This window comes from Schistocerca serialis, chromosome 2 (genome assembly GCF_023864345.2).
Source record: "Schistocerca serialis cubense isolate TAMUIC-IGC-003099 chromosome 2, iqSchSeri2.2, whole genome shotgun sequence".
Classification (NCBI taxonomy): Eukaryota; Metazoa; Arthropoda; class Insecta; order Orthoptera; family Acrididae; genus Schistocerca; species Schistocerca serialis.
The window spans coordinates 1,067,025,609-1,067,041,020 of NC_064639.1; the positions used below are offsets into that span (position 1 = coordinate 1,067,025,609).

Genomic DNA, 15,412 nt, shown 5'->3' on the forward strand with positions numbered 1-15,412 from the left:
ACAGGTCATAGATGCATGGAATTTTGGGTACCATTTGGCTATCCGTGCGTGACTCACGGCCCGACCCAGACCTCCATATGTCGTCATCCATGAGTCTACGACCTGCACTCCTACATCAATTATGTATATCACCGAACAGGTCGCTAGTCCGGTATCGGCAGATAAATACGATATTGCAGTACCTGTGTTATTCTGATTACGATACAAAGTTCCTTTGGACATGCGTCCATGTTCTCGGATAGTCCAGCGCATCTGCTAAGGAAATTTGATGCAAGACATGCGGACAATTCTGCTGTACTTGAACGAGTATTGGCGCCCTTCGTCAGGCGCTACAGCAGACGTAAGGGAGGCACTGATAGAATTTTACAGGATTGTTGTAGACGATATGAACGTGTAACATACATGCTGATGAAACATCAGTTTTCGAAGAAAATTGTGATACTTATACTGTATGTAAATTGTTCAGTCAGATTGTGGACGGAGAGGAAGTACCAAGAGAGTGGTGTGTATCATACTTACCTGCTATCTGCGAAAAGGAAACAGGAAGCGCCCAAATAATAATAAGGGGGATTAGTGTTGTCAGCAAATTTTTTGGCGCTGTACTAAACAACGGGTTGGAGAATGAGACTGATGGAAAGATGCGAATGGAACAGCCAGGTTTTGCAATTGGACGATCTTGTATGGATCATACTTTTTACTTTAGACAAATAAGTAAGAGGAAGTATTGTAATGGTCAGGAAGTACCTGTAATGTTTGTGGACTTAGAAAAATTGTATGATTCTGTACCCATCAACGGGCTATGGGAAGCGACCGAGTATATAGGTGGGGAAGCACAACAGATATTCTTAATTCAAAGAATGTATCACCAATCGTACGCAGCAGTTAAAGTAGGGAGTAAGTTGAGTGAGACATTCTAAACATCGAAAGGACTTAGGGATGCCGTGTGTCGCCGACCCAGTTTAAAATATATATGTAGTATATATTCGGACGGCGGCATGAGTCATGCGGAGTAATGGAATTTCCTTTCCAGCATGATACTATTTACTCATTATCATTTGCCGATGATCACATACTGATAGGATAAAGTAGAGATGATGTCAAAATTTACGATAAGAAAGTTAATGGATTTGAACGAGGCGGGCTTTCGATAAATGTGAGCAAAACAGACTGTCTGGTAGTGGAAGAAGATGGAAGGGATATGGTACTGCCACAAGAAACTACAAAGCTGTAAATCAGGTTAAATACTTATAACTGAATATCCATTCCTCGGGAAGTCATGAAGCAGATGTGGAACAAAGGATCCAGCAGGTGAGATAGGCAATTGAAATGCTAAATGGCGTTCTGTGGAACCGAGCAACGTCATAAGAAACAAAGAAGAGAATTCTGCAAACTGTAGTGGAAAGTATACTGACATATGTTGTAGCGGCAAAGAAGCTGAGTACAGGCAGTAGAGAGGGATGGGATAAGGAGGGCTGGTAGGATATGCAGAACAGAGCAGAGAAGAAAAGAGGAAATTTGGGAGATAATGGGTATGGAACAGAGAGTCTTGCTAATAAATGAGGATAGAGCTCCTCACTGGTATGTCCATGAACGGCGAATGAAACAAAGATGATGGTCAAAAGGAATCCTGGAATGGTCGTCTACGGGAAGGAGGAGGTATGGAGACTCAGATTAACAGAGAGCGGGAGTAACTGGAATGGAGAGCAAAAGAGGTCTGAAAGAAAAAGAGTGCCGTGATGGTGAACGATTACGGAGTACAGGGGAAGAGTGGAGAAGCCCTTAAAAGAAAGTAAATAAGGAAGAAAATGTTCACTCTTCTTGTGAAAATCTGTTGGAAAATTTATGGAGCTTTTATTCAGGAAACACTATACGACAGTTCTTATGCCCCCATCTAATTTCTCACTTTTATTGGGTATCGGAATAAGATGAAAGGATTTAGGATGTGCTACAAGACAAAGATAGTTTTTACCCCTCCCTAGATGTCAGATTGGGGCAGGACTGATATTATCCTATGTCATGCTCTGTAAATAGCTTTTATGGCACATATGTAGACTTCAGTTGGAATATGAAACTTCCTGGCAGATTAAAATTGTGTGCCCGACCGAGACTCGAACTCGGGAACTTTGCCTTTCGTGGGCATGTGCTCTACCATCTGAGCTACCGAAGCACGACTCACGCCCGGTACTCACAGTTTTACTTCTGCCAGTATCTCGTCTCCTACCTTCCAAACTTTACAGAAGCTCTCCTGCGAACCTTGCAGAACTAGCACTCCTGAAAGAAAGGATACTGCGGAGACATGGCTAAGCCACAGCCTGGGGGATGTTTCCAGAATGAGATTTTCACTCTGCAGCGGAGTGTGCGCTGATATGAAACTCCCTGGCAGATTATAACTGTGTGCCCGACCGAGACTCGAGCTCGGGACCTTTGCCTTTCGCGGGCAAGTGCTCTACCATCTGAGCTACCGAAGCACGACTCACGCCCGGTACTCAAATCTTTACTTCTGCCAGTATCTCGTGTCCTACCTTCCAAACTTTACAGAAGCTCTCCTGCGAACCTTTGGAAGGTAGGAGACGAGATACTGGCAGAAGTAAAGCTGTGAGTACCGGGCGTGAGTCGTGCTTCGGTAGCTCAGATGGTAGAGCACTTGCCCGCGAAAGGCAAAGGTCCCGAGTTCGAGTCTCTGTCGGGCACACAGTTATAATCTACCAGGAAGTTTCATATCAGCGCACACTCCGCTGCAGAGTGAAAATCTCATTCTGGATTCAGTTGGAATACTTCGACGCCTCCCACTCCTCCCCCCCCCTTTTGAATATTAATTTTCAAATCCACAAAGAACATAGGAGCAAGATTAAATGAAATTTATTTACAATAATCAATGAAATGCAACAAAACAGCCATTCGTACTTGAGAAAACACTAGTTGCTTCCAGACCACCGACAGTCACTGGCGTTGTACTGTCCGAGCGAGATAGAAGACCGTATTCGGCCAGAGATTGACTTAGGTGCCACGGAAAGATGGCTCTCTCGGACAGACCGATGACGCATGCGATGGAGAAGGAAACCATAATGAGGTGCGCACAGTTGGGCTACTGGGCTACGGGTAAGGCCGCCACTGGGCCCAGCAAGGAGAACTCGGACGAGACGCCGAGCTGCGGCACGGGTGCGACTCGGGGCTGAGGCGTCGACAACCGGTGTCGAAAACTCGGGCAAGATTCAGAGTGAACACTCGGACGCGACATTCAGGGAAGGACTGTGCTCGGGTGAAAGGCGCTCTAATTAAGGAACTGGCGACTGAAGTCGCCGGTAGTTCCGAAGCGACTCCCGATACGAACTGACTCTGCTGTGGCGGGCGGTGTCTTTATAGCCTCCCATGCTTCCGAGACAATCTGTGGGCACGTGATATGTGGAGAAAGAATCGGTTTCCACGAAAGCATTCCTGATTGCTGCACCTGTCGCCCCTCTAGCAGGGCAATTGGCATCATATTTAACGTGGCTCGTGCGGGAGATGCATTTGATGACAAACAGTATGCTCAGTGCTTTGATCGAACTGTTTATCCTACTTCTCAAGAAGCCGTGTTGCCAGGTGCTTGGGGAGGAGGCAGCCCGCAGTAAACGTCTGTGTTGCGTAACGGTGGGTCCCAGGGGTGGTGGTTGTTGGGATGTTTAAGGGGGTTTAAACAGCAAAGGTCATCAGTCCCCTGTCCCAGGGGATACAATAAACTGGTAATACACATGGAAGAAATCTGCAGATATGTTTCAAATAGAATACACATCGATTCGATAAGGCTGAAGAAAAGAGTTTTTAAACTGCTAAACGTTTATGGAGCAGACGTCAACCCCGAACATAATTTATCGGTTGTAAACAGAAGATTAAATCCGATGAAATTGCAGAAAGGTAGGAAATCATGGAGATTAAACCTGCGTAAGTTCAAAGAACGAAAGGTCACTGAGGGTTAGGTTGGATCTAGAAAAGAGTGATTAAAACAGTGGTAAGGACCACAACAGAAATCGAACGGGTGACTTGGGAGATAAAATAGTAAAAGCAGCAGGCGAAGAAATACGAAAATAAAAAAATTCGATAAAAATTCTTAGATAAAGTACAAGATATTGAATGTAACTGACAAAAGGAGAAAATACAGAAATGCTACAAATTTAGCTTACGAAAGGGAATATGTAGCCCATTAAATGAGATTGACAGGAAGCGTTAAATGGAGATACGGGGATTGCTGCATGTGTAGTGATGGGATGTGAAAGCATGCGTAACTAAAGGAAAAACAAATGCGGTCTATAGAAGAATTGAAAAACCTCTGGAGAAGAGAAGCACGTGTGTGGATATCAAGAGCAGAGATGAAGAATAAGTACTAAGTAGAGAAAGGAAATTTGAAAGAAGGAATGAATATACAGAGAATCGATACAAGTCAAATGAGCTCGAAGGCAATACTGTAGAAAAAGAAGAGAAAGTTGAGAAAAATGAGTTGAGAAACAAGATCCTACGAGAAGAATTTGACAGGGCATTTGAAGATATAATTCCAAACAACATCCCTGGAATACACGACATTCCCTCAGGATTGTTGAGGTCCTAGTGAGAAACTAGCCATAAAAAAGTACCAGCTGGTTATACAGGATTTATGAGACTGGAGAAATGCCACCAAAATTTGTTTGACTACAGTAACCCCGATTTTAACTAAGACATATGCAGGTAAGTGTTAATATTGCTGAACCATCAGTTATAGTGCATGCTTGCTAAATAGTTATTCACAGAGGACTAGAAAAAACTGGTAGAATCAGACCACGCACAATATCAATTGGGGTCACGAAGAAATGTAGGATCACGGAATGCAGTACTGACTCTGCGATTAATCAGAAGACAGATCGAAGAATGGCAAACCTACATTCATAGTTTTTGTAGATATAGAAACAGCTTTCGAAAATCTTGAGTGGAAAGCAGTCTTTGAAATTTTGAAGGTAGCAGAGTTAAAAGAAAGAGATCGTTATTTACTGCTTCTACAGACACCAGATTGAAGCTACAAGAGCAGACCCCAAACAAATCATCTTTCAAAAACACAAAGATTCAGCTGCTGCATATGAACAAGAGAATACATCATCCACTACTTTAACCTTGCAAAATGAATAGCGACGGTTTTTATAGACGCAAAATGAATTTTCCGATAATGTATGGACGGAGACTCTACTACATGTCGCATCCATAAACCAAATTATCATGAACAATTAACTGTCAGTTTCCTTCCAAACGGATAGTGATTGTACAGTTACATTGGATGGGTCAAAATGGTGGACAAAATAATGTATGTTGAAAGAACCTGAATTGTCGTTATTACTGCTAAAAATTTAAAGTGTTGCGAAGAGCAGCGATTTCAGTGTGTTAACCTTACGAAGCTATGTTTAGAACTGGCGTGCGCTAACAAAAGGTAAACATCAAATATCTAAATAATTTCAACCATGCCGAATACAAACGCAGCGCAGAAGAAAGAAAAAGAAATTAATCCATAGAAGGCTACCGTTATTTATTCGGCATAAAAGAGATCTGACCCAAAGCGCACTTTTGCCCTGGTTACTGAACAGTTTGTAAAGTACTGCGGGATACCAGAGGACCGCAAACACGTAATCATCAGCTATACCGAATACTTCAAACATAACGCCAATGGAATGGTAAGGGAACCAGTACCAATAATTTTGCGTTCGTAACTAAAACATTAGAGACGGCTAGAGTGGCAGAGCGGTTCTAGACGCTACAGTTTGGAACCGCACGACCGCTACGGTCGCAGGTTCGAATCCTTCCTCGGGCATGGATGTGTGTGATGTCCTTAGGTTAGTTAGGTTTAAGTAGTTCGCAGTATAGGAGACTGATGACCTCAGATGTTAAGTCCCATAGTGCTCAGAGCCATTCGAACCATATTTTAGATCGCCTGAAGTGCCCCTAGCGCTCAGCACAGAGCTGTGCGGCTGACCAGGAACTGCTCGACCGTTGTACCCCTTCAGTTTTAACTCATTACGCACACTCATTATGTTAGCTGGACTTCTGACGGCACTTTGGAAAGCAGGAGTGATTCCGTCCGCTGATTGCGTGCGATTTTGTACAACAGGTCCCCGGATATCCTGAAGGTACCTGCAAGTCCTTAGGTGAGGTTTGCCTGATGTTACTCACGTGACGTCCAATGATTAGACTACGTCAGAACTCACTGAGCCCTCCTGACTAACAAACTCTGCTGTTACGGTTTCCGTTACTTCCATATTTACAACACAATATATCGGTTGTTTCGCCTCCCGTGATATCAAGTGTTTAGTTTGGCATTGCATAGTCGTGTCCACATGCTTTTGATGAGATAGTTTATGTCACTCAATAACCTGTTAAAGAGTTAGATAAAGAAATGATAAATAAAACGGGTACTAAGCGGTACATTAAACTAGCTATTCTGTGAAATCGCATTACCCACCTATGATTAAGTAGATTTGTCGTCCTGGCACTTGTGAAACACTTTAGTATTGGTACAGAGAATCCAAAAGTTTTGTAAGGAACTGATTAGAATAAGGAGACTGATACGCAAATAACGAACAAGTAAAAATGGTACGAAATAATTTAATTATGCCAAACACTTAAAAACGTTCCCTCGAATTTAAACTTAGACTGATGGAGAAGGAGGAGCGGAAAATTTTGAGAGACGTATGGGGCACCAAAAAACATGGGAAAATCTCGATATACGGAACAAGACAGGAGCTGTATAAAAATATTGAACCCATATCGATCGAGATACGGAAGAGGAGGTTACAATTTGTTGGGCATAACATGAGGGTGGATGAGGAGAGGTTGACTAAGAAGATACGGAATGCAACATGTCGTACGGGAAACAACTGGGTGAAGGACGTCAGACGTGACTGGAAGGCTGTAGGAATAAAATAAAGGAATCTGCAGGTAGTAGCACAGGACAGGGAGAAGTGTAAAGCGATGGTGGATGGTCACAGGTGGCCGGACTCCAAAATCAAAGTCTTCTTAACAGAAGAAGAAAGAAACAGAAGAAACGAGGGAATGAAGAGGTATTGGGAAAAAAGAATATGTGCAAAACAAGCCACACATGATCCTGAAGGGTCTTAACGAAGCAGAAGAAGAAGAAGACTGAATCCCAAACCATCCCCTGGTAAATCTGAAACTCATATCACTAAAGATGCAGGAACATCACACCAAACCAAAAATTGTTATTGTGACTGTCTTTTCCCTTGCATTCTACAAGAAGATAATCATAGCAACTTCAATGATTCAAATAGGTGAAGAGTCTGTTGAAATTATGTAATTTTTTTATTGACTCCAGTCATGAGTTTCTCTCCATTAGCACGTATTCTGAATGGTTTTAAACGCTGGAAGAGTTGAGTTTGGGGCCCGACATAACTGCAACAGAGGCAGGGCACCCACTTGAATGATTTATTTATAGTTGCTGCATCTGCCTCAGTGGAATGCAATATGCAAAACACAGTGAAAATGGGCTGTATAACACAAATTCATGGGCGAAAATTTTTTTGCTATCTCTCAAGTGTTTCATATGTTTTTAAAGTTAAATTTCATAATCAGGTCTTTAAGTGAGTATTTACGTATATAAACAAATTAATTCATTTTACTAAATTAATCTGATCAGATAATAGTCATCAGACTCTCCCTAACATCGACTAGAGTTTCTACATACACAATACATTTTACACCATTAAGAAATGATGAAACTGTTAATGTGTTTCATAGTAAGCAAATAAGGAAATGATAATAAAAGATTTATAAATATTTTCAACATTATTTACATATTTCTGACGACATTTAGAATAGTAGTATTGACTAAAAGTAATCGTAGTGATACTAGCGATGATAAGATTACTCATACTAATACGACAAAAGTACACCATTTTTTAATATTTATGTCAGCAGCTGTCATCCGAAACCGGAAATTTTATTTATCCCTGTGATATTTGGGGAAGTCGACTCAATTGTAGTGGGACAGAAATGATTCTACTCTGATGCGAGAGAGTGTCCCTATTGTGTTATTAAAAGATGAGCTTTAAGACCAAGGAGAGAGACGAACTGTATACGCTCATAATACGGTAAATGAGATAGGGTGTATGAAAACATTTACGTTTGTGCTTGCGTAGGCGGAATGGCTGGGAACAATTGTGAAATATGTTAAAAAAGTCGAATTCCACAAATATGTCGTAAGCAGTCTTTCATCAGCAGCTCCAAGAACCGTGAGGTTTCTTGAGAAATACCTTAGAGAATAACGACGCCATAATCATCAAATACAAGTGTTTGTACAATAATATTTTCTAGGCTAAAAGAAAAGCGCTTTTTGTATTTTTCAAGGGCATGAAAAGGGGCTGACGTTTTCTTGTAAACTGTATCTACGTGCTGAGCCCAATTTAGTTTTTGATACACTACTACTCCGCGAGATATGGTTCTCAGTTGTAATTAGACGATAAGGATTCCCAAAATTTCTATCTATTGAACCTACAATTAGCAGCCGGCACCGCTTAGTATTTTCGGAGGATTGATAAATAACCCTATATTTAGTGAGCAGTTTGGTAATGCACACCGGTGACAACTGGAATTCTCGTAGCTGCGCTCACCTTGATTGGTTTTGCATCAACAGTCAAACAGTAATAATAGTAAAACAGATGACATATAACTGACATAGATTATGAAGAGTCTGAAACCGGGGATGGCTCTCTTGTGAATTAACGGTTCCAGGCAAACGATTAGATGACGAGACGTCAGGCGGGAGCGAGAACATTCACGCATACTTGATGCTAAATTTAAGCTACTAATTTGGCAAGTAAAATTTACATATCGACAGTATCAAAGGAATTGATTACGTCTAAATAACACGATTGTGCCTCTTATGTGCACATGACTAGTTTCAGATCGTCTGTTACCTTTATAAAAACAGATGACATTGTTAGAATCCTGTTTATTATTCCACTAATAGGTTGTGTGTAGTGAAGTACTTGGTAATAATATACAATGAAGAGCAAAAAAAAAAAAAAAAAAAAAAACTGGTGCTCTTGCCTAAAATCGTGTAGGGCCCCCTGGAGCACACAGATGTGCCGCAACACGACGTGGCATGGACTCGACTAATGTGTGAAGTAGGGCTAGAGGGAACTGACACCATGAATCCTGCAGGGTAGTCCATAAATCCGTAAGAGTACGAGGGGATGGAGATATCTCCTAAACAGCACGTTTCAAGGCATCCCAGACATGTTCAATAATGACTGGGGAATTTGGTAGGCATCGGCAGTGTTTAAGATCAGAAGAGTGTTCCTGGTACCACTCTGTAGCAATTGTGGACATATGCGATGTCGCACTGTCCCGCTGTAATTGCCCAAGTCCGTCAGAATGCACAATGGACATGAATGGATGCAGGTGACCATACAGGATGCTTAAGTACGTGTCACATGTCAGAGTCGTATCTAGACGTATCAGGGGTACCATTTCCCTCCACCTGCACACGCCCCACACCGTTATAGAGCCTCCACCAGCTTTAACAGTCCCTTGCTGAAATTCAGGGTCCACGGATTCATGACGATGTCTCCATGCCCCTAGACGTCAATCCGCTCGATACAATTTGAAACGAGATTCGTCTGACCAGGCAGCATGTTTCCAGCCATCAACAGTCCAATGCAGCTGTTGACGGGCCCAGTGACGCGTAAAGCTTTGTGTCGAGCAGTCATCAAGGGTATACGAGTGGGCCTTCTGTTCCGAAATCCCATATCGATGATGTTTCCTTGCATCTTTGGCATACTGACACTTGTTGATGGCCCAGCACTGATGTCTGTAGCAATTTGCGGAACGGTTGCACATCTGTCTCGTAGAACAATTCTCTTCAGTTGTCGTTGGTCCCGTTCTTGTAGGATCTTTTTCCGGCCGCAGCGATGTCGGAGATTTGGTGTTTTAACGGATTTCTTATATTCACGGTACAGTTGTGAAATGGTTGCACGGGAAAATTCCCACTTCATCGCTACCTCCGAAATGCTGTGTTCCATTGCTCGTGCGCCGACTGTAATGCAAACTCACTTGAATCGTTATAATATGCCATTGTAACAGCAGCAACCGATATAACAACTGCGCGAGACACTTGTTGTCTTGTATAGGCTTGCCGACCGCACCGCCGTATTCTACATACTCGTATTTCTGTATTTGAATAGGCATGCCTATACCAGTTTATTTGGCACTTGAGTGTATAAGTAGTTCGTTATGTTTCTGATTTCACATTGCTTATGGAAGCTGATACATCTTTCCTCTTCTCTTGCAGGTCGTCAGAGGAGGCCCTGAAATCTGTGGACCTCAGCTACAACGAGCTTGACGAGGTGCCGTTCGAGGCTTTGCAGTCCCTGGAAAATCTCGACTGGCTAAATCTACATAGGCAAGTGCTAGTACACAGAATCCCACTCAACTTTGTCTACTTTCTCTTTTGTCATTGCCCATCATTCCTGGTGGTATTTTTTGACAACCGAAAAATTCTTGACTAAATCAACGAAAAACAGGAAAACTCGTAACTGAAGAGTTCACTAAACATTTAAGCGTAATATTCTGAAGCATGAACATGTCGCTTAGTAATTAAAGAATAAATCACTTTGACATTAATTGTTTACTAAAACATAATGTCATACTTCCTTGCTACCTCAGCGGGAATAACGTTGACTTAGGGCCTGCCCTTTATCATGCAACCCGTGACACACTCCGGTCTTGTTCCAACGTTTTCACCTCAGAGTAGAACTTGCACCCAACGCTCTCAATTAATCTCCGTTCTCATCTTTCCCTACAGTTATTACCTTCTACAGTTTTACTACGATGTAAGTTATCCCCTGATGTCTTAAAAGATGTCATATTAGTCCGTCTCTTCATCTTGCGTGTTTTCCGTATGTTTCTTTCTTCGCCGGTTCTGCAGAGAACCAACCACCTCGTTATTTACCAGTCCATCTAAGATTCAACATCCTTGTATTGCACCCTATCTCAGACGCTTGGAGTCTCATCTTTTCCTATTTTCTCAAATGGTTCAAATGGCTCTGAGCACTATGGGACTCAACTGCTGTGGTCATCAGTCCCCTAGAACTTAGAACTACTTAAACCTAACTAACCTAAGGACATCACACACACCCATGCCCAAGGCAGGATTCGAACCTGCGACCGTAGCAGCAGCGCGGCTCCGGACTGGAGCGCCTAGAACCGCACGGCCACCGCGGCCGGCCCTATTTTCTCACAGTCCATGGCTCACGAACACCACTGCTGTATCCTATATGTACATTCTCATAAATTTCTTCCTCAAATTAAGACTGATGTTTGATATCAGTGAACCTGTTTTGATCATGAATGTCGCCTTTTCTTATATTAGACTTATTTCAATTTCCTCCCTGCTTCGTTCATAATGTGTTATTTTGCTTCCAAGGTAGCCTAATTCTTTCTTCCCATCCTCCAGGGTTAACAATTTTGATATTAAGTCTACGACTAATCTCATTTTTCCTACTTCTCATTACTTTCGTATTTCTTTGATTTACTCTCATTTCTTGTTCTGTACTCTATACTCTTTTCATTCCAAACAACGGGTCTTGTACTTATTTTTAAATGAATGGGGAATAACAATACGACTGCGAATGTTGTCCTTTAACCTGAATTTTAATCCCACTCTTCAAATGTTCTTTTACTTCCGTTATTGCTTATTTCGAATATAGATCCTTTTTAGTCCTAGCACCTCGTTCTTGTTCTTCAAATTTTATTATTCGTTGTTGCTTCTTGTGAATGTTGTATATCACCCGTGTTTCCCGAAAGCTTATTCAGTTTTAAACAGTTTCGAACAAATTGCATTATCATACCATGTCATACGCTTTTACCAGGTCAACCAGTTCTACGAAGGTGTCCTTTCTTCCGTCTTGCTTCCACTATCAACTGCTACTTTATCACTGCCTCTCTCGTCCCTTTACCTTTCCTACGGTCAAACGTATCGTCAACAGAAAATTCCGTAATTTTCTTTTCCATTCTTCTGTATATTATTCTTATCAGCGTCTTGAGCTGTTAAGGTGATTGTGCGGTATTTCTCGCTCTTATCCACACTTCCTGCCTTCAGAATTGTATGTATGAATTTTTTTCTAATGTCTGAGGATACATCGCCGGCCAACTAGACTCTACACGCAAGCTAAAATAGTCGTTTGTTTGCCTCTCCCCCCAACGAGTTAAGAATTTCCATGGAATGTTGTCTATCCCTTCTGCCTTAGTTAATCTCAAGTCATCCAGAGCTCTTTTAAATACTTACTCTAATACTTGGTCCCCTATGTCTTCCATATGGACTGCAATTTTTTGCCGTCCGCTGTAGAGGAGCGGTTCTAGGCGCTTCAGCCCGGAACCGCGCTGCTGCTACGGTCTCAGGTTCTAATCCTGTCTCGACCGTGGATGCGTGTCATGTCTTTAGATTAGTTAGGTTTAAGTAGTTCTAAGCCTAGGGGATTGATGACCTCAGATGTTAAGTCCCATAGTGCTTAGAGCCATTTGAATAATTTTTTTCCTATTTCTTCTTATCTCACGTCATCAGACACTTTCTCCCCTCTCATAGAGGCCATCAGTGTACTCTTTCCATCTATTCGCTCTTTCCTCATCGGAATTCCCTTTGGATTCTTAATGTTCCTGCCCTTACTTTTAATTCCACCAAAGATGTTTTCACTTTCCTGTATACTGAGTCAGTCCTTGCGATGGTCAGCTCTTTTTCTGTTTCTTCACATTTTTCCTGCAGCCATTTCGCCTCGATTTACCTGCATTTCCTATTTGTTTTATTGATAAGTGATTTACACTGTTGTATTCCGGTCTTTCCTTGAACGTTTTTGTACTTCCTGATTTCAACGGTAAACTGATTTCTTCTGTTACCCAAGGTTTCTTCGCACTTATCTTCCTAGTACCGATGTTTTTGCAACATCTGTGGCTACTCTTTTCACAGACGTCCACTCCTCTTCAACTGAAGTGCCTACGTCCTATTCCTTATGACAATGTCCACACCTTTAACGAACGGCAAAAAGCACCTCATCCTTCCTCAGTACTTCAGTATCCCTCTTTCTACCACACTCACTGTTCCGCGCGAATTTCTTAAACTTCTTTCGATTCTTCATCTTTCAAAATTGTGATCTGAGTCTATATTTGCTCCTGATTTCGAAATGTCTGTCTGGAATCGTCCTGTATATCCGGTACTTTTCGACGTGTACCAACACCTCTAGGGTTACTTGAACAGAGTATTCGGTATTACTAGCTGAAATTTATTGCAGAACTGCATGAGCCCTTAGCCTGCCTCAACCCTACTGTGAAATCCATATCCATCTGCAACTTTTTTTCTACATCTATAACCTCATTCCAGTCTCCCATGATTACTACATTTTCGCCTCCCTTTTCCTACTGAATTCCGCGTTCAAAATCCTCTCACACTTTTTCTGCCTTTTTTTATCTCTGCTTGCGACGTCGGTATGTACACAAGACTATTGTTGAAACTTCCTGGCAGATTGAAACTGTGTGCCGCACCGAAACTCGAACTCGGGACCTTTGTCTTTCACGACAGGTAAAGGTGCTGAGTTCGAGTCTCGGTCTGGCACAGAGTTTTAATCTGCCAGGAAGTTTCATATCAGCGCACACTCCGCTGCAGAGTGAAAATCTCATTATGACTACTGTTGTTGACGATGGCATGATTGAATTAGATCGGATATAGGGGAGTGCATTATACTCTAAGAAAAAAAAAAAGATGCATTACGAAAGAGCTAATCAGATTGGTCACAAATCGATATTCACACAAGCGACGCAGCAGAGCAGTTTCATCACGCCACTGGCGAAGACGCTAAACAGGGGGCATGTCTATACCAGAGCATAAATTCCTTGCCAGTTTCATTCTGTGTACTCAGTTGAACAGGAACTGTGCCTCGCAGACAGGCGCATGAACAATATATGCAGATGTCAGCATTTGAGAGAAACCGTGTAGTTGAGCTCAAATATGGCGGTTGGAGTAATCAGCGAATCGTTCAGCATTTGAATACGACCATCGCTACTATTAGACGATGTTGGCAGGAATGGGTGAAGCACGGCGGAACACAGCGTCAAGAAGAGAGCGGTCTCCTTAGAGAGGTGACATAACTTAAGAACCGAGCAATCGTCAGTGAGGTATTCAGAGGTCAGGATTTATCATTATTACGGATCTGCCGTGCAACAGATGCGCAGTGTCCAAAATGACAATCAATAAGCGGCTCACAGAAAGGGAGCTGTGATCATGGCGCCCCGTGGGCCGACTACCATTGACCTGTGTACACTAACAAGCCCTATTTCAGTGGTGACTGGCATATTTAGACCGGTGTCTCACTGGGGGGAGGGGGGGGGGGGGACATCCCTCTGTTTGTCACTCGCGGCACTCTTACAGTACAGTCACATTAGTGGCAAGCCATTCTGCGCTTACTTTTCAGCAAGATAATGCCGCTCCCACTCGGCGACAGTTTCAACTGCTTGTCTCCGTGTTTGCCATACCCTACCTTGACCAGCTAGGTCGCCGCATCCCTCCCTAATTGAGAACGTTTGGAGCATTACGGTTAGGGCTCTCTAACCACCTCGTGATCGGGCGATCGAACATGCCAGTTAGACAGGATTTGGCACAATATTCCTGAGAAGTACATCCAACAACTCTACCAATCAATGCTGAGTCGCAGAACTGCTTGTACAAGGGCCAAATATGAACCAACGCGTTATTGACCTGCTCAGTTTGTACACTCCCTTTCTGCTGAATAAATCATCCAATTTTTCTGTAATTGTAATCCTGAGTTTTTCTGTACATGTACATCACATCTACCGATTTCCACCACATTCGGTTAATTCTTTCGTGGTGCGTCGTTTTCTTTTTGTCTTAGACTGTACATTGCGTGAAATTCGTGAGGAAGGCAGTGGCTGCCGATTTTGGCCTTTGTCGAGCACCGGCTCTACATGAAAATTTTATGTCTTCATGTGGCAAAGTTTGGCCGCTGGCCTCAGCTGTGTTGGTAATACGGTCCTGGGGCGCTATCAGCTGATGTCTGATTGTCCGTCTCTAGGCTTATAGACGCCTACATCAGCCGCAGATGAAAGACGCATTCTGGCCACGACCTATGGCAGACCAATCCTTCAATCTCATTTTCCATGTAAATACAACTTCGTTTCTGCTTACATTCCGCACGTAAGACCTGCGCTTTGGCTGAGTTCATTATCTTTGGCTGCAAATCCCCGTCATTTTGAATCTCTCCCTATTCTTGCTCCTTCCTGTTATTAATTTTTGGCTTGCTTTTCGTCAACAACGTTTCTTGCGAACGCCTCGTATCCTGTGTACTTCAAAACCATTATTCCTTCCCAGTGTTGCCAGTCATGACATTACGAATACTCT

General features: G+C 42.6%; 1 protein-coding gene across 1 annotated transcript in view; it reads left to right on the forward strand.

Annotated features, from left to right (window-relative positions):
- LOC126456628 (chaoptin-like) overlaps positions 1–15,412 on the forward strand; it is a 176,992-nt gene that overhangs the window by 51,497 nt on the left and 110,083 nt on the right. The window contains exon 3 of the mRNA XM_050092371.1: positions 10,301–10,411. Within this exon, the coding sequence (XP_049948328.1) occupies positions 10,301–10,411 (111 nt within the window). The remainder of the gene's footprint in view (positions 1–10,300; positions 10,412–15,412) is intronic.